The sequence below is a fragment of the Parus major genome, chromosome 1A, assembly GCF_001522545.3.
Source record: "Parus major isolate Abel chromosome 1A, Parus_major1.1, whole genome shotgun sequence".
NCBI lineage: Eukaryota > Metazoa > Chordata > Aves > Passeriformes > Paridae > Parus > Parus major.
Genome location: NC_031773.1, coordinates 56133772 through 56154300, shown reverse-complemented (window position 1 = coordinate 56154300; position 20529 = coordinate 56133772). Strand labels below are relative to the sequence as shown.

General features: G+C 42.5%; 1 protein-coding gene across 7 annotated transcripts in view; it reads left to right on the top strand.

The window, feature by feature from the left end:
- Nucleotides 1–18579, top strand: part of DGKI (diacylglycerol kinase iota) — a 201550-nt gene extending 182971 nt beyond the window's left edge. For 6 of the 7 annotated variants that reach the window (XM_019006711.2, XM_019006712.2, XM_019006713.2 and 3 more), the window contains 5 exons: nucleotides 1094–1131; nucleotides 2670–2790; nucleotides 10171–10207; nucleotides 12088–12187; nucleotides 13091–18579. In XM_019006711.2, coding sequence (XP_018862256.1) covers nucleotides 1094–1131; nucleotides 2670–2790; nucleotides 10171–10207; nucleotides 12088–12187; nucleotides 13091–13207 — 413 coding nt within the window. In that variant the 3' untranslated portion in view covers nucleotides 13208–18579. The other variant, XM_033514425.1, reaches the window with a different exon arrangement.
- The last annotated feature ends 1950 nt before the right edge of the window (nucleotides 18580–20529 follow it).

Below are 20529 nucleotides of genomic sequence, written 5' to 3'. Positions count from 1 at the left end.
TCATCATGGAATTCCCACTGTGCAGTTTCCTGTGGGTTATTTTTCAGAGGCAGGGCGATACTGTGCTCCTCTTTCCTGCCTTGTTCCTGCTTACGTGAACTTTCAGCATCTTTATCAAGGATGGTGCTTGAGCAAATGCTTAATTTGATTGCACTGCCTAGATGCAAAGATGGAAATGGGCTTAGACACAGGCAGATGTTAAGTGCTTTCTAAGACACAAACCATTTAATCTCAGAAAGATTATTCATCATTGCTTTTTACAATATATTCCATGATAGGGAAAAGAAGGAGATAATCACATAGTGATAGGTTTGTAACAGCTTCTCTGGGCAATGGAGTCCCAGGCATTTGCCTTCCTTTTGTCTTTTAACAGACTCAGGGCAGACAGTAGTGAGTAGTGAGAAGCTCCCAGCTCTTTGCAGCTCTATCCTGCCTTGTTGTGAGCCCTTGTCCACTTTGTCTCTTTTTCCTTCTATGTCTGTTTAAAATACAAAGGCTGACAAGGTGAGAACTGGGTCTTGCTCTGTGACTCTGCCTGCCAAACCCAGGGGATTTTCTCCCCTCTAGCATCTCAGAATGTTTTTGTAATACATGTAATTGTTAAGAAATTTCTCTCTTGTCAATCATATACAATTTGGGATTCTCAGTGTATTGGGGACTGACAGACTACTCCACTATCAGCATGACAAAGTCTGACAGGTCTGTAGAGAGTTTCAGGTTCTCCGTGCAGATAGCACTGGTATTTTCAGTGATGGTTCTAGTGCTGGAGACTTGACCTTGTCCACCTTGTGGACACTACTGAAAGGTCTCAGAAGTGTCTCCAGTGAAAAATTCAGACAAAAGCCTGCAGTTCCAGGACAACATTGGAAATGATGGCTTGATGCCCATATAGCTTTCATCACCATGGGTTCTCTTCTGCTTTTCCAATATGTGTCCGTGCAGGGTTTGCACTGGTTCTGGTAGTACGTGAGAATGCAAGTGGACTGAGGGATGTCAGTCTTAACTTGCACATGCTGTGAGCTATGTCCTCAGCTGTGAAGCTGTATGCATAATGCTTTCAGCCTGACATCAGTTTTCTTTTTGTCTTTTGCAGCACTTTTACAGGCAGTCATATCTGGTGATCTACTGAAGGTAGGTACAGAGTACCAAGTGTCCACTTATTCACAGTTTCTTGCCAGTGAGATATACTGTAAATTTTATTACACCTCTGCTCAAAACATAAATAGGCTGCTGTAGGAACTTCTGGCAAGTGCATTTTACAGCCTTTCCAGGAAACCCTGAATACTAGGGGAACACCTCATTCAGGTGAGGTGTGAAATTTGCATGAATAAGATCTGGTGTTAGACAGAGCCTTTTTGCACAGGATTCGGAGCCCACAGCATGGAGCAATGTGCCAGTTACTAACAGTGAAATTACTATATTGGCAGTGTTGAACAGCAGGGTAGTTCTGACACAGTCTTACACAGGAAAGGATATTTTACACCAGTGAGGTTGGTGACCAAGCCCCCAAGTGCTAGATCACTCTTAAGTCTACCTAGGCAACCACCAGACCAAGTAGAACAAATCTCAGCTGGTTGTTTTAACACCTGATGGATGTCTCAAAACGTGTAGTGGTATACTGAGTTTGGTAGGTAAACTACTCAGGCAAAATTTTTTGTGCCAGTGGCTGAAGTCCCACATCAGACAGCTATTCAGGCTGCAGGTCTCAGTAGCCAAGTCAGGATCTGAAAACATACCCTCGAATTTGGATGAAGACTGTGATTAATGATTGCAATTTTATCTGTGAGAAGCCAGCTTGGAGCCATTTGTAAAAATGACAGTGCTGTAGGCCAACTTTTTGCCTGCAGGTGCCCCTTCTATACCACTGCCTCAGCACTTGTGGCATCTGCGGAGCAGTCCTTCAAGCAGTCATAGAAGTATTGTCTCCTCTAAGCTTCTGGAAAACCTCTTGCCTGAGCTGGCTTTGATGGGGAAACTCCTTGCCTCTTTTCAGATGTACTGCATCATAAATGAGTACCCACTGTAGCAATTCTCTCCTTTTTCTGCAATGATCTGCACTGCAAATTCCACCCCCCTCCCCCAAAGTTTGCAGCATTTCTGAGACCTGCCTGGTTGCTGTTCCCCTCTCATTCTTACCCCACATAGTGCTTCCTCCTTGGCCAGCCCTGAACAGGGGACACTGTGAGAAGGGGGGTCCCTGACAGTCACCTCACATCCTTGTGGGATTTTGAGTTGGACTTTTCTGATTTAGTCAGAAAATCTTAAACCCTTGTGCTGAGGAAAAATCTGAGTCTTCAGCAAAGAAGCCAGGATTTTCTATGAAGTACATATATTTTAATATATCCCAACAGTGTTACCAGGTGTGGTTTGCAAGCATTCCTAGCAAACAATAAATCATCACCAGATAGAATAGCAATGTCTCATTGTTTAGGAAATACAGACTGTTCTCCTTAACCCATATAATTGTCAGTACTTGTGGTTCAGATATTTTATATCAGGGTCTAAAAGCTGGGTTTAAATTAATGTTTTATATTATTTTATTCTCTTTTGGTACTGACTTAACAATGAGAACCAGTAAAGAATTTACTGACATATTTGTTTTTCTGCTCCTCCCATCTTATCCTTCTGTGTGATTTTTTTTCTCTCTCTCTTTTTTTTTTTTCTTCCAGTTCATAGAATGTTGTAAAAAAGGAGCCAATTTGTTAATCCAAGGTCCTGATCACTGCTCCTTGTTGCATCATGCTGCCAAGACTGGGAACAGCGAGATTGTGAAGTACATCCTGGAGCATGGTGAGTCCCAGTGGGCAAATCCACGGAGAGCTGTACTCCAGCCAAGTGTCAGCCAGGCAAAACCACCCCAGGCTGCTGGAAGTGGCCTCACCCATCTGTGGTGTCCCTCAGTGAAATGTCCACCTGCAGCATGTGTGAGCAGGAGCCTGGGAATGGGGTAGCAGTGAGAGTGGTGGCTCCAGATAAAGAGTGAAGGAAGAATGAGAATGGCTTTTGAGGAGGATGGTGTTTTCACGTTTGCATCAGCTGGGGGGTTTGTGAAGAAGCAGTGAGAAGCTCTAGTTAGAACCTCTGGCACAGGAATACTCTGAACTGTTTTTCACCTAGAGCATATGTTGTAGAAAGCACCTAATCTCTATTAAAACATTTACAAGGAGCCCATACAACCACAGCCATTATTTCAGCATTTAGTAACACACTGGTCAAGACTCTGCTTACTTTTTTCTAGATGAATTCACCTAGCATCCATTCCGACCTTTGAAGATTGTGTCTGTTAGATTCAAGACCACCCAACAGCAAAAACTCATGATCTCTATTTTGTACTTGTAGACTGTGATCATGCCAGTGCCCTTTTTTTCCTTTTCATTCTTCTTATCTTTGCCAGTAGCAGAGATTGCAGGCTATGCAACAATTTTTTTTGAGTCTGAGGCATCCCATTTAGGAGCTTCTGTCTGTCAAACCACTGTAACCTTGTTCCCTCACTGCTGGACAGTGGCACAGTAATATAGTCACTGCTCTGCACATAGAGCTGAAGTCACAGTTATCAGCCTTCTTCACTGCTGGAAAAGTTTTCTAGTTGTAACTCTTCTCCAACCCCACGGCAAAATATCAATTATTATTGTTATTTTGGCTTCTGAATATCAAAATTAGCTACAGTATTTCAGCAGCAGTGTTAGCATGAACACAGAGACTACCCCTGGCAATTAGAATAAGTTTTAGCTGATGCTCCAAGGTATTGCTCAAATTGTACAGAGAGAAGAATAAAAAGCACAACTCATAAGAAAGGAAGAAGCAACAATGCATCTTTTCAAGCATGACCCCTAAGTTAGGTATAGGTGTCAGGTATTCTATAGGTCCCAGTTCCTGTACTGTCAACAGCAAGCTGTGACTTAGTTCATTTGCTCTGGTATGAGAGAGGCACTTTTGGTGGCAGATGGAAGGGAAGAGGGCATCCTTAATAGCAGCAGGCTTCTAGCAAGACTAACTCAAAGGACATCTTAGTCAAGGTAGTCACTGGAGCCCAGAAAGTGATTCAGGCAACAGTTACCTTGCATATTATTAATTTAGATAAACATGAGTGTCTAATGTCATTTGCCCTTGGATATCCAGGACATTTTCTAGGGCCTACAAGATAACATACAAGGCCAAGAGGAGGCCCAAACTGCACTGACAGCCAAAGCCCAAGGAAGCATCTCTGTCATTCCAAATGCATCCCAAGGTTTGCCTGTAGGTATATCAAATGGCACAAAATATCTGTGTGTGGGCAACTGAACAGTGCCCCAAAAGCTGACTGAGAGGGGCTGAATTCTTCTTTTACTTCTCTATGTATAGATACCTACACATGGATAGGTCAGTGCAGTTGGCCTTATATCCAAATAATGGCTGGTTTTCTCACCAGTTCTAGCAAGCCTTACCTATTTAACTGCTATTTAACTGCTCTGGATTATCACATTAGTCACAGTGCACATATGTGCCACTGAATTCTGTAGATAGGCATAATTTTGCTTTATTTTCTTACTGCCCCTGGTCTCTTTTCACACTGCACATGACCTGTGCCAATTCACTGTCATAGATGCTTCTCTAGGATTTTTATTAGACACATATATTGTAACTTAGTCACAGTCTGACCCAGTTACTGTTCTTTTGGTGAAGGTTTAAAGTGAGATAATTTAAGCTGATAAGAATGTAAGCAGGGAATCCATGGGAATTTTTGTGAGGGATTACGGACTGTTAGACAAAGACAAATCAGAAGGTTGAGCAAATGTCAGCTCAGTTCCCCTCTCCCTTCTTTATCCCCAAGGATGGCAGGAAGCTTTTGAAGCTTTCCAGACATATGTCCTCTGGGCTTCTCCAAATGATTGTTTGTTTAACATTCTTTGGGGATCAGGGAGTGCATGGGACAATGCACAATCTAATAGAGGCCTCCTCTCTTCTCCCACCAAGCAATTAATGAAACTCATTTCTACTCTGGGCACTTCTCAGCCATAAATGAGCTCTCTTGCTGAATCATCATCATCACAATGTCCTTGTTTTTCTTTGCATTCTCTGGCATTTGGCATCCTCTCAGCGTTAATTACTGTATACTACCTCATCAATGCTACTAATATCTAAGGGTTTCCCCTTTTCTTCTTGTTTCTGCCAATATTCACCCATAAAAATTTCATAAAAATCAGTCTTACTTCTGTTCTGGCAATTACCTCTGCCCAGTCACACTTCCTCTGGAGTTTGCCTGCTTCCCATACATGGCTGAGGATAGTGAATGATAATAGGAGTTCCACTGTAAAATACCCTAAGCACACAGCACAGAAAAACTGTTATTAACCACACAGGGAAAAACCTGAATATCTCTGAAAAACAGCAGCAACAAAAGAAGACAAAACCTACTCTCCACAATCTTTAACTATCTAATATGAAAAACAGTGGGGTGAATCCAATGCAATACAGGAGTTGTACCCATAGAACTAGAATAACACTAGTTTTCCTAGGGAGGAAAATGGTGTAGTGCTAAAGTTGTCCTTTGTGGAGATGGCTTTCTGCAAACATGCAGGGTACATTTATATGAAAGGTTATTCTGTGATCATGATCAGAATGATTTCAGATGCTAAGGGGAGGAAAATAAACTATCCTAAATTAGAAATAGCAGAGATGAGTCACACAGGGGGATTGCTGTGCAGTCCTGCCAGATAATTTGCAGTGGCCCAGCACAAGCCTGGAATAGCAGCTGAAGCACCAATGTAGTAGGTGTAGGACAACAGCTGCTTGCTGCTACAGGAAGAGTTGTTCTGGCTGCTGCTCCAGCAAAACAGTTTGTCTCTATCCCCTGTGCAGGAAGGGCAGATACACAGAGACACTTGATCAAGATTGCCCACCTGAATCAGGAATCATTTGCTTTTAGTAGAAGGGTCAACTTCAAAATCTTCTCTGTAGCTGAGATAAGAAATGCTTAGCTAAAAACTGAGGGCCTAACTCTGTAGGTATCAGAACCACAGCTTTTTAATGCTTCAGTCACCAACTGCATCACATCCCAATGCATGTACATTAGAGAAGATTTAACTGTCTACTTGCTTAATACAAGCAGAATTAAGGAAGGCTTAAGAACCTCTGTTAGAAAAAGGGCCTTCTAAATCATCTGCATTTGGTATTGAACTTGGATTGGAGTCTTTATCTGGCAGCTGTGAAAAATTTATAATTTATAAACATTATACAAATGATTCCATTTGCCTTGTCCTTGTCTTCTCTAGACATTCAAAAAACAAGCAGAAATTTTCTAGTTCATCTATGGTATTTTGATTTTAAAAGAAGAGAGGAAAGATGTTTACAGTTGCTTTAGGAGGTTGTGGTGGGAAATTCTGATGCAACAGACAGTATATATAGGGCATCCCATCCTAAACCTTTCTGTGTCCTCAAAACTCAGTGTCCTTGCTTCACTAGAAAACATCTCCTGATAAAAAAAAGAAAAGAAAAAGATGATGCTTTCATTAATCTTAACATTGCAAACTCCAGAGTTTAGAGCCATCAGTGAATCTGAATTTTCATGCTGACCAGATTCAGAAGTTCCTTTGAAGGCTTTGGGAAAGCAAATTCTGTGGTGACAGAGATGTGTGTCGGGGACAAAGTTTGAATAGTCATCAGAAAGCAACACTGAATGAGAGTGAGTTTGTATGGCACTTGTTAGTATGTCTGTGTGGAATGTTTTAGAGTAGGGGTCATTTGTGAGGGGCCTGAGCAGAAAACAGTTTAGTTTTCTAGAAGGCACAAGGTATAACATAGTCTATTTTAGTTTCAAGTTTATCAAATTTTAGGGCAACATGGCTGGTGGATATGTAGGAAGGGATGCTCCCATAACCTGACTAGCCTCTATATTACAGTGGAAATTCTAAGTTGAAAGACACTAGCAGAAAGAAACACTGTTAATTTTCACATCAGGTGAAAAACAGAAGTGTGGAATTGGGGAAAGGCTAGAAATAGTTCTGAATTTCCAGTTTAGTGTTATTTTAAAAATACTCCTACTTTGAAGGCAAGGATCTACATCCATTGTCCCCCAGATAATAATCTCAATCAGTATATTAAACAAAGAGGGTTTTGACAGATAAACATCCAGAAATGCTGATAATGTCTGACATTACTTCTTAGAGTAAATACCCTTCTTCCCTGGTTCTGTGAAGGGCTGACAGGACACGGGACTGGCAGGGGTTAATATCTCTGGGTCTCCTGTGGGTAGCTGTATCCACATCCATTGGAGAGGGCTATGCTGTGGGCTCAGAGGCCTTTCAAGAATGTGTGGTGCTGTATATTTTGGAAATGCCTCTGAAACATGGTCAAAGTATTTTATTTTTCCTTTTTAAATTTGTTGTAGTGAGCTCAGTGAAGGAGCAGCTGCTTTTGAGTGTCTCCTTGCTTTCCCTTCTCCCTCGGGCTGCTTTGCCTTTTGAGAAACTGGAGAGGGGCTTTGGTGGAGCAAAAGAGGGCAAAAGGAGAGAAGGAAAAAAGTTAATAATTCTGCACAGACAGTCTATGGGTGATGTTGAGGAAAGAGAGTGATCTCAGCTGGGCTTCCCCTCAGTGCGTCATGCTTTTCAGCTCTTTTCATGCAAACTTCTCCCCCCACCCCGTCCCCCGTCCCCATCCTGCCATTCTTCAGCCTCCCAGTCTCTTTTTCCCTTTCTCTCTCTTTTTTTTCCTCCCTCCACCTCTCCACACATTTCCATCTTTTGTTTTTATTTTCCCCCCCTGCTGTTTTCCTTGATAGAAATCTCACTCATGCATTTCCCTTCCGGATTTCTATTGGGTTATTTTGTCCTCTTTCTCTCTGTGCCTTGGTCCCCTTTTCTTTCTCTGCCTCTTGTCCCAGAGTAAAACAGCCGCCTCCCCGCTGGGTCAGGATGACAGTGCCGTTAGCTTTCCCAGTGCCAGCCCTTCCCACATCTGTGCAGCTTTTGTCCCCGGGCAGAGGGGGATTTGGAATGGTCGGTTGGCAGCGCCAGGGAGACTGATATAAAAATGAGGTCCAAAAAAGAGGGGAAAGGGAATTAGGAGGAGGGCGTGAGATGGTTTAAGAGAAGCACAAGTGAAAATAAAGAAGTAAAGGGCACAGCTCAGGCTGTGAGTTGGGACGTTCCAGCTTCAGAGATAGGCCAGAGAGAATGAAATTAAAGAATCCTGGTACCATGTTGTGCAGCTAATTATTAACCCCAGTATCTGGCCCTTATGTATGACTGGGATGGAGTCAGTTAACCATGAAATGCTTAATTTGGGACAGTATCCAGGAGAGCACCCTTTGCGCTTAGGCAGGGTGTACTTGTCATCTCCTCAGGTCTGTACTCACAGACTGCCCTCACAGTCCTGAGCACCAGGCTCCTCTGCCCTAGCCCTGCTATTTCTTTCTGCTTCACCCCAGCTTTCCTTTACCCTTGGTTTCTCTCCAGACCTACTCTGACCCAGCTTTCTTCTCCCTCTCAGGTCATATTCTTCTAACTGCTCTCTGTTTTACCATCTTTACTTACCTTTTAACAGCTTCTTCCACTTGGGCAAGTACCTCTATGTCCAATAAAGCCAGACCTGTCACCCTCTTCCACCTCAACAATACAACCTTCCTTGCTCCAACCATGAGCAGAAATAAGAAGTGGCAGTGTCTTCTCTAACACACTGCAAGCCATTCCTGCTTATGTGGCATTGCAGGAAACTATGGGAAATTACCTTTATGTATTGAGAGGACACAATTTTCTCCTAGGAAATGTAAAGGACTCATTTTCTTCATATGTGTTTCTTGAATTATCTTTTTAGCTTCTCAGGCATTATCTTTTTTTCCACTCAACAAGAGGCTCTGCTTATCCCCCTTTATACTTCTTTGTGATCCTGGGAGCTCAGGGGTAGAGACTGATTCTTCTTTTTGATGGGCAGGAGTGAACACACAACTGCCAAGCGTGATGAGGATGTGTGGTGGTAGAGTCAGCGTGCATTCAATAATTGGCAGTGGCTACTGAGTTTGGAGAACTGTCATGACAAGTAATCAGTGGTACACAAAGCCCTGTGCACTGAGGACTAAGCACCACCCTTTCTCATGATGACAGGAGATGAAGCGAAGCTCCAGGAGCCCCAGTGATACTCCATGTGTACATTGTAAAAGCAGTGAGGTAAAGACCAGCTGCTGTGATCTGTTTTGACACACACTCAGACTGAAAGGAGTGTACAGAGGCTGTGTGTAGGCCTTTGTAAGCAAGTAGTGTGAAATTCCTCAGTTTCAGGTGAGATTTGCTGTAAGCTCTTGAGGACTTGAATTTCAAAGTCACAGTGTGCTGGGGAGAAATATTCATGTGCAGGAAGGAAATGTCTTGTAAAGTCTCCCTATTCCCCTTGCTAACTGCCCTATACCATCCAGCACTACACTCCAGAGGAGTGGAGAGAAGAATATGACAGACTGCAAAGGAAAAGTTGTTTTTTTCAAGTGACATCCAGATCCTAGCCTTTCCATATCACTGTAATTCAGCGATGGAATTTGCTGCTATACATATCTGCCTGTAGTGAATATCAAGGACAAAAGGACATTAACATAAATGTATTATTTTTTTCCTCACTTAACAAAAATCTTTTCTGCTTTCTTAATCTTACTTTCCTGATCATTGCTAACCAGTAGAGTACAGGATTTGCATATCAATATAGAGACCGCTGGGAATATTCCACCCTGATCTACATTTTGTGTAACGCTATTAAATGGAGTAGCACAGGGATGTCATTCAGGATGGAATTTGGCTAATTTCAACTTCCTAAGGACATTTTCCCTCTAATACCAACAATAGATTTTAACTTGCAATATATCAGGGTTTCCAGTATATCAGCATTTTCAATGTACTGTACTTATGTGAACCAATTAATTGAGCAAGGTGAAGAGTGAGAAAATAAACCCCATGAATATTCATTCCCAGTATAATTTAGAGGCTGCTACTCCCTGTTGCTGACACTCCAGCAGTGACTGTGCATTCAGAATTTCTTTAGTGCAAGGGCTCACACAAGCAAATATTACACTGTAGTTTGACATATTTATGCCGGTTGAACTTTCACTTGGCTTCTTTTATATATTTTTACAGTGAATCTTCTCCTGGTAGACATATTTTTTTGTCATGCAGACAAATGCTATATGACATACCTGACTATCTTTTGCAGGTCCAGCTGAATTACTGGACATGACAGACAGTGAAACGTAAGTACAACCTACTCTGTCCTTCACGTTATGTGTGTTAAAGTAGCAGATTCCTCTTGGTTTTCAAATGCAAACTGTTAAATAGGAAAAAGCTTGTAAAACAGCACAGCTCTTCAAAAACAAACAAACAGAATGCCCCCTAAACACCACACATCAACCACCTCATATGTGGCTTTCTTGCTTAAAAGAAACCTTTCTAAACAACTTGGTTTCGCAGAAGACTTTCTCCCTATTGCTTCCCATGCTTCCTTAATGTTTCTAGAGGAATAGAAGCTCTGCCTTGTGTTTTCATGTTTCTGGTCTCCAGCTACTAAGGGACCAACCTGAAGAGTAAATTCCAAAAGTCAGGAAATTACTTTTCTTGCTCTGCATCTTTTTTTCCAGTCCCTTCTTGATTCATCCAGGGTGCTCTGCCATAGCTCTCCCAAGTGGCCAGGATTTGTGCAGTTGAAGGTTTCCATCAAGTAGTTAAAACATCAATCAGTTCTGTTCTTATAGAAAAAACCCCAACCCAACCAAATTAATTTCCTTTCCAATTCCCAATTTTTTTGAAACTTGTATAATCAAAGTTTTACAAAGGTATGTAAGGGAAGCATAATAATCCTGGAAAATATGTGTAATACATGCAAAACAAAAGAAGTCTTTCTCCCAGGGATCAAGCCTACCATTTCTCATTCCACAGTGTTCTCCTCTGTGAACAGAGAACACCTTTTGCACAAGGTGCAAGTCCAGAAGTGACGAGGACTGGATGGACTGCCAGGTTCTTTTCATCCAGAGAGCAGCACAACCACATAAAGTGTCAGCATAGCTGTGAGGGCTTCCCTTTACAAGGATTCCTCTACCTCTACCTCTTGGAAATGGAAGGTTCAAGCTGTAACTGGCAGTAGGAATTTGTCTTTTGGTCCTCAAGGGGAAATAGGATAGTATCCTAGTCTGATACTAGTTCTCATGCAGCAAGGGCTATTTATTAATTACTAGGTTGCCTCTTAATATGTCAACTTCCTCTGTCATGGATGGGGGCTGAGATTCCTTTATGCACTCTGTGTAGATAGGTGCAAAATTTGAGCTGCTACAAGTATTTCTTGTCATTTGTTATTTCACAGGTTATGTAATGGCTTGTTGGGTGCTGGTACTAAGGACTTTTCAACCCACTCAAAGCATATTTTCCTCTTCTTCCTAGGCAAATCTAGATAGATTTCTTTGCTTTCAGTAAAGAGTTAGTCAGTTTCAGTCAGTTTCAGAATCCTGTCAGACTTAGCTCCAGTCCAAGTGAGAAGCTTTGCAACAAATGTGTTCCCACTACACAGTCTTCTCTTTCTGAAAAGCATGTATTCAATCTTCCCCAGGAGCTCAGCAGTCCAGTGGTGGAAAACACATGAGAGTTCTTGCTCTCATACATCCAAGGGAGCAGGGTATCAGAACCAGGGCAGCAAGTGCACCAGTCATAGCTTTGATGGGTAGGATTTTTTCTAGGATGACTCCAAGAATGAGCTTGAAGAAAGAAATTGCAGGAAGAAACAAATCCTGTTGCTGTTTCACCTGCTGTGAAATAGGAAGGTGGCTAGCTTGCCTTTACAGCAGCTAACAGAGCTGGTGGTTGGATGGGAATGTGACATTCAGTCCTCTGAATACATAAAATCTGTGCATGTTTCTTTCCCATCCCTCAGAAGTTCTTCGTCTGCTATTTGTGCATTGCAGGCTTTCCTACTGAGTCAAAGGATGTAGATGCTAAGGGAGAGAGTGCACAAGTCTACCCCTGCCAGCAAGAGGGAACCTCGCAGAAATGCAGCATCCTTCTGTGTCTATCCTCTGCACCTCATGCTTCGTAAATGTACATTGGTGTGATGTGTCTCACTGCTGGTTTCTGTACTTTGGTCTAGGGGTGAGACAGCATTACATAAGGCAGCCTGCCAGCGCCACCGCGCCGTCTGCCAGCTCCTGGTGGATGCGGGAGCCTCTCTGAGAAAGACAGACTCCAAGGTAATGCAGCTCCATCACCCACTTACGATCTCCTGCAGCTGAGCGAGACAGACCAGCATCCATCCCTGCTGTTTGCATGACTGAGGCTTCCTTCTGTGTGACAAGGGCAGCTCCTCTTAAGCAGGCTATTTTTGTAGAGAAAACTGTATTGATTAAACAAGTACAAGAGACTTCAGTCCCCAACATGGGTTATTGTAGCCATAGTGAGAGCCTGGCTTCTAACTATTTGGTACGTTGGGTGCAAATGAGACATATCCATGGCACACTGTATCCTCCTCCTGTGTGGTCAAAAGAGAGGCCTGTGGGCAAGGACCACCTGCAGAAGCCTTGGTTTCTGATTGCACAGCATCTGTGAGGCTGGATTATTGTGGCTGACTTGCTTTGTGAGGATGGCTAACTGCTTTCTTTTGCCCTGGCTTGGCCCTATGCCCACTGGTGTGACACTAACTCCAGCACTCTCTTGGTGTAAGCTTGACTGAGAAAGAAATTTGGGGAAAATTAAATCCAAGGAATATTCTATCATTACAACAATCTGATTGCTTAGGAACATGGTCCAGAAGCTGCCTCTCTGGAGTTTCTGAGCACAAGCACCCTGTAGGCAGCAGCTGAGAGTGAGTTGGTTCTCTGGACTCCAGAGTCAGAAGCACCTTTGCTGCAGCCAGGCAATCAAAACCAATTCCTACCTGCTTGGGCTTTATGGGGTAGCCTATAATGGGAAGAGAGATCATCCATGATTCTATGATCTCTTGTTCAGATGCCAGAATTATATGTTGCAAAAAGCTTTCTGAAACAGATGAAATCCAGACAAGTGGCTTCTGACTTGTTAATTGTCTTCTGCCTAGAAATCATCTGTTGTTCTAGACATGTTAGCACAAAACTTTCTCTTCATGTTTCTTGCTACAGGGTAAGACCCCTCGTGACAGGGCTCAGCAAGCTGGTGATCCAGATCTGGCCTCCTACCTGGAGAGTCGACAAAACTATCAAATGGTTTCCCATGAGGATCTAGAGACAGCAGTCTGATGTCTGAAAATGTCCAAGAGGATCCCTGGAAATCTCGAGACTGCACCTGAGGCACTCGGGCATCGTGTGAGGAAGAAACTGATGGAATCCATGTGTCTCTCACTCTGGAGGAAAATACCTGAGGACATGCCACCAGTTTCTAAGGGCTACTGAGTCTTGCCGCAGAACGGTTATGTTCCATAAGTTAGCCCATGATGGAAGAGGTGGGACACTCAAAGGTCTGTGGAATCCATAGGCCACAAAAATTTACCTTTATTGCTTCCAGCAAGTAGCATGAACTTCTCCCATGTTCATCTGTACAATTTATTAAAGAAAGGGAAAAAAAAAAAAGGAAAGAGTAAAGAGAGTGTGGGGGAACAAAATCCAAACTAACTGGTACATTAAGCCACCCAACCAGGCTCTCCTCCATCCTTACAGTTTCCTGCATTGCTTTTATTCTCCTGTTCCCCTCACTTCTCATCAGTTAAATATTACCTGTTATCTCTGTGTTGTCTTCACAAATGGTCAGGCAGTAGCAAAATATTTGAGGAGCTCTGGATGCCCTTTAGAAATATCCAGTGTTTTTACTAGCTACATTCCCTCCCTTGCCATCCTCTCGGAAGCTGTGTTGTCAGTACTCAGCCACCATGGAGTTTCCTTGCTTTCGGAGAGGACTTATTCCTTGTTTCCCAGGGCGTGGGGCAGGGTTAGATTTCCAGCAGTGACAAAACCCAGCCTCATCATTGGGCATACAGTTATGGTATCCTCATGAGACAGGAATTTGTATGGAAAGGAGTTATTTGGGATTTACCATGCTGAATGGCAGAGCAGAAAGTCACCAGGAAGGTTTCTCATATCACTTTTGTGCGTGCAGTGGCTGACCCAGTTCTTCTCAGGTTTCAGGCCTGCCAAGAAGTTGATAGCTGTTCTTTCCTCCTGAAAAGATGGGCTTTACAATGGGGAGAGATTTGTGCAAAACTTAGGGAATTCTGATGGACTGACTGACAGACCTAGTCCCTTTTGCAGCACAGCCAGAGGGAGGAAGGAGGCCTGGAACACCAGCAGCCAGCTGGGCTCGCTGCTGCCAACAAACAAATGGGCACTGGCCTGGTCGCGTTGGGAATGGGGAAACATTCCTTGAATGAACCTGAAAACAATCTGATTTTTCAAGGAAACAAAGTTTTGGGAAGTCTGTCCCTGGAGAAGGACAGGCAGCAGCTCTTTGCCTTGTTACCCACCACAGGTTTGAAATGTAAAGCTCAGCTGCTGTGAAGGCCAGCTGTGTCTTCTGTACTCGTCTACTCTCTGTCTTATAACCATAAAAGAAGAGAATGCAAACAAATACACAGGCATAAAAAAAATGTTTCACCTTTGGGTTTCCAATTGCTACAGATATCTCAGCTGAAAAAACAGCAGAACTTCTACTTTGTCAGCCCAGTGCCCATGAAGATGCTCATGGCTGACTTTTGGCATAACTCTTGCAATACGTTTTTGAATTTTGCTTTGTCGTTTGGTTCAAAAGATCCACCAGTGTTTGTTCTCGCATCCCTTGCTAGGGGTTGCTCTCTGATAGATGGTGATCATCGGGGTTGCATACAGTTGGAAACCATGGAAATAACTCAGGTCATTATCCAGATAAGTTTTTTTTCTTTGGTAGATGTGCAGAAAATCAAATGAATGCAATTTTTTTTTTTTTTTAAAAACGAGTGATTGTTGTGGTGGGGAGAGGGGAGCTGAACAATATATTTTAATTTCTTTTTCTTCTTTTCAAAAGTTTATTTGATATGGGCAAAATATTTCTTTAGTATTTCTTCCTCTGGAAGGAAACTATATATATTTGTAATCTATAGATAAATGGCGACATGAAATGTATTTTGTCTTATTTTCTGTCTTTACCTTTCTCATTTAAAAAATAAAATATGAAAGCCAAATTACTTCCCTTGATAATTATCCAGGGACTTGTGGAGAACATTTGTGTATATATTAGAACAGAATTTGGCAACCATTAAAATAAAAAATCAGAATATAGTTTTGGTGTATGTGATATTTCCACAAGGAAAGATCCCCACACTGTGGTTTCATGGTAGGCCTTGCTTCATTTCCCAGCTTTGAGAAAATACACTACTGTAATATTGCTATATATTTGATGAAAATAAGAATTATGTTACCATCACTTTCATCTTTTGGTTTGCTTTACTGATCTGAGAAATGGAGGAAGTTTCAATGACACAGGAGCTTGCCTCTGTCTTGTGCTGAGGCCAAGCTGAGTATGGTCACTGAGGTTGTGACAGCTCCCTGATCCTTTAGTCCCATGAAGCAGGGGGAGCAGTAAAGGCTTGCTTTAATCACAGGTAGCCTCCAGAGGCCAGACGTGGGTTATGATAAGGGAGCTGCTTCTGGTCCCTCTGTCCCCAGCTGTCCTGCCCTTGTCAGCTCATCCCTGGTACCCAGGAGATGCCTGCAGCTGTGGCTGGCTCTGGAGCAGCTTGTCAGGATGGGCAGATTTCCCAAGCAATTTTGTGCCATTTGGACTGCTCAGAGGAACTCGGAGTGCACGAGAGAGCGTGGCTTGCCTTTTTCACCGAAGGCTGGAGTACAATGATATGATCAGTGAGCCTGTTGTGTCTCTGGAAAGCTGCCTGTGCTGTGTGCTCAGTAGGAGACAGCCACTGTATGATAAAAATAGCCCCCAGCACTGTAGGTAGGACAGGAACTGGCTGGATGTAGTGCCTTTAACGTTCAAGGTGTCCCAAAGCACTGTACACGTGATGCACTAGATGCTGGTGATGTTTTGCATCTGTAGGTAACAGAACACATCTGTTGTTTCCTACAATGGCTCATGCGTGGCAAGATCATCAGAAGCTGGTTCCCAGAGGGCAGTTTGGGACCAGGATGCTGCAGGACTATTCCTTACCCTTTTCAAGTGTGATGGGATGGAGAGAGCAGGCAGACTCTGCAGCAGTTAAAGGTGACACATATCTATTGAATCTCTGCGGCACTTGGGGTCTAGATTAGTACAGTACAACTGTGTCTGCACTGGGCAGGGCCCAAATTCCAGTGTTCAGCTGGGAGTCCACTTAAATTACATGTAAAGCATTTTGATTTACTAAAAGCATCTGTTCAGTGGCTGTGTCTGTTAATGTGTGTATATTACTATATATATGTATATTTATACGTATCAGTATGCATGTATATAGGTGTACACATACATATGCAAACACACTTGAAAACTGTGCCATTTGAATGACAAAGTCCCTAGGGATGCTCAGCTACTGAGATTGCTGGACTGACAAAATGTCATTTTCCATTTTAATTTCTTATTAAAGGGAACCTTTTTCAGTAGAACTGAGGAGCTTCTGAATTGTTCCATTGTACTGGTTTTACGATCTCATTTTGGAGTTAAATGGAGGGAAAAAAGTATTTATAATGTTGATAAAATAAACTTAATTTTGTAATTTAATAGCATCAGTTACTCTTATTATTTCATGTTTCAATGCTAGAGGTATCTTTTATGTGTTATTCAAGGCATGATGGTGTCATACAATTTTCACTTATTATAGCATAGAATGGCAATGGACAGGGACACCTGCACTAGACCAGGCTGCTCAGAGCTCCATCTAAGCTGACCTGAACACTTCCAGGGATGGTCACCCCCAACTTCTCTGGGCATCCTTCAATACCATGAGATGTGAAGCTGAGTTTTTCCTTATGTAAAAAAAGGGATTCAAGGCAAATTTTGCCTGTTACAAAACAGAACTCTAGTGGCTCTTTCATCATTTCATGTGGTGGCTTGCTTACCTGTGTTTTAGCACTTTAGGATGTCTGTCGGTGTTTTTACTGTCACTCTTGCTTTTCCCCAGCAGCAGTAGAATTGCTCAGTCTCAACTCATGGTGCTGTAGCCTGGATTCACTCTACATGAGATGTCCTCTGCTACATGAGGACTGTCATACAGAAGAACCATAGACAAAGAAGATAGTACAAAATCGATGTTTTGTTGCCACTGATCTTCCCAGGTGTATTTGCTGAGCTGGTACTGTTGTGTAACAATAGATGGGGCACATAGCTTTTCTGGTGATGTGGCTGTGGGAGGTTTGTTTCAGTAATATTTGATGGCCTCTTTGTTTTGTCTTTGTCTTTGCTGTGACAGTGAAATGCATGTTAGTGAAAGTTCCTAACACAAATTCATCTAGAAGGTGGCTATTTTCCTTTCAGCCATCCCAGATACCTTCTGTGGGACATACTTATGTGTTGACCCTTCCAGGATGACAAAAGCATGCTGACATGATCTGTCTCTGGGGTATGAAATGGACAAGATACATTGATAACATCAATTTTTCTGGGAGCATAATGGTACTCAAGAAACGTATGGTCATGCTGGAAATTTGAATGCCTTGAAAAAACCCCGAGGAAATTCTGTCCTTGCGCTCTATGTACTACAAGAAAAAAACAGTTCTTGTGCTGATCTGATTTAAGGTGTGTCATTTTCCTTCTCCCACTTTTTGCTTCTTTTGCACCAAACATCTCTATAGAGAAGTATTTTATAAGACTTGTTTTTAAACTTGCTAAAAGTAACATTTTGACCTCCATTTTACCTGTTCATTTCCATTCATAAGATATTGTTTCCTCTCTTTATTTTCCTCAGTGAATCTGAGCCAAAGTGACACTGTGTTTATTAGCTTCCTAATTAGTCTAAAGCACCAGATGTATCTTTGGACATTTCAGCAGCCCTGGAAACAGCTTATATTCCTGTGCCTTTCTGGATGGACAGGACACAGTACTTGAGTGCTCACTGTGGTACTCCTCTTCTCACTTTGCTTTCTTAACAACTACTTTTCTTTGCAATGGATTACTACAGCCTTAAATTCCATGATCTGCCTGCCAAAATCTGTTGATTGCAACAGCAACTCAGTAATGTGCTGCAAGTGACTCCAGGTGACCGTAGCAAGTGACCATGGCTGCTTTTGCTCCAGGTTGTGCCATGGCACTGGGATTCCCTGGAGTGCCTGTCTGAGCTCCCCTGCAGGTTCCAGAGCTCAGAGCTTCCCCTCCCCGCTGTGTTCCCAGCACTGCTGCCCGTGGTGGTGCCCACAGAGAGTGATGTTCTCTCATTGCAGTATGTGTGCACTGGAGCAACACCCCCCACCTTGGCCAAGGAATTTCCTGGCCCACGTATGGTGCCATTTGTGCAAAAGGGGAAAATTCCCTCCCTCGGGCCTTGATCACACCAGTAAATTCATTATATTTGACTTCAGTGATTAGGCAGGCTCAGAGCTGAATAACCTTACTGTATTCAGCCATCAGAGTGGATCTTGTCTCCTGCCTTATTTATAAGGTGCCACATTCCAGTCTCAGCTGCAGTTTCTTGTTTCCCTGACTGATTTAAAAAAAAAAACAAAACCAAAACACAACAAAAAAAACCAAACCAAAAGACAAAAACCCAATCCCTCCTATGCAGTACACATGTATCTAGTTACCATGAGGGTAGGGAAGACAGACAGACCATTATAAAATCCCCTCATTCTGATGTAGCACATCATGACTTCTAAAGTCTGAGCAGGGGGATGCCTTGCAACAAAAACATTTGTTTCAATATTAACACATCTATATTTTGGGAAATAATTAGATGCTAAGCCCTGTTAAAACAGCGAGCTTATGCTCTTCAATCTCCTATGTGTCAGAGATTTGTGGAATCTAAGGAGGCAGTGATTCTCTTCACAGGCACATAAAGGTAGGTGAATGCCCCAAAAAAGGCAAAAAAAACCCACTTTCTTCAAAAATTTGTTTCTATTTTGCCAACCTCATCCACTAGAACCAGAGCCCTGATTTGGGAATGCTATTTCAGAGTTCACCAACATTTTAACAGCCTCAGAATTCATATGCAAAGTGTATAGAAGCTGTAGCATTTTGAAATGCAAGAAATAAAGCACTATTTCTTTGAGCAATATCATACTGCATATGTAATTGCTTCATCTCTTGCCGACCTCCTTTTGCTGGTGAAGTGCCACACCTGGCTCTTCAATTAGTCCCTGTCTGGGAGGCTGCTTGATGTGTAACCCAGCACTCAGTGAAGTGTGCACTGTGGCAATCCAGTGTCAAAGTGCTGCTGCAATTAGCTAACTACTAGTGCATGAACCACATGCAATTAATTTCTTAGTCTTGCACTTCATTGTAATGAGAAAAATGGCCTTCTGATTCCAGCTACCTTAGTGATCTTCAATTTCCACTCTTTTCCTCAACCTGTGGCCAAGAAGAGGTAGAAGGTAATCTCTGTTCCTACAGAATCCAAATGCTGTCTAGGAACTGTACAAATCAGTTAGGTTTGTCAGTATGAAGAAGAAGCTCTTGAGTCTGATTCAGCAGACATGAGTGATTTCTACTTGGCTAATTAGGCTTTAATAAGCAGTCCCACTTTTCTAGGGCTGCTTTTCCTGTGTGACATTCACATAAAAAAATGAAAGATGCCAAAATTAGAAAAGCAAAGTTAAGCTGGCCCCTGGGAATGGGGAATTCTACAGAATGGCTTCTACATGTATTGCTCTTTTCTAGAGAGGGAGTTGCAATGCTACTTCTTGCTACTTACTTACTTACTGTAATGAGTAATGATATATTGTAATTGGATATCTCTAATTGTAACAATTGAGGTGGGTGCTCACTGTGTCCAATACTTATGTCACCCAGATGCAGAGGTATTCCTGTCCCTACAGAGATCATCACACAGTCTGGAGGGGGACACCCTTCTGTTTGCAAAGCTTTGTGAGGAAAGACATGAGCCCTAAGGTGTGCAAGGACACCCCTCCCCACTCCTTAGCCATGCTGGAGGTTTTCCTTCCAAGTGAATGGAGGCAATGCCACATCAAAATAAACGTTTGCTGTAGGTCACAAAGTGAATAGCTGTCTTTCTTCTCCTATCTCCTGCTTCAGCCCTTTTCCAGGACCATTTTTTTCCTTCATCAGAATGGGAAGTCTGTTGATGACTGGGAAGTCTGTTGATGTGCCTGTTTTAATAGAAGATGGGTGCAGTTGTGGCTGCTGTCTGTGATCTTGCTGCTGTTGTAATACCTTATCTGTATGGCATAGGGGAGGGGTACATTCATGTCAAAGCTAAGGAAAAAAGTGATCTTGCTGGCAGCTAATGACGGGAAGGAAATAGAACAATATATTATTTAAATTCAATTTTAAATATTCTTCAGTGGTCTTTGCTTTTCCTTCCTTTCCCCTCCCTTTTAGAGTTTCTGTATTGAAGTATTTAATCTTTCATCACCTCTTCTTTCCATAGTTCATCCTACCTTCGTTTTTTTCACTGGAAAGGTCAATATCCTGCTCATGTGCTTACCCCTGGGAC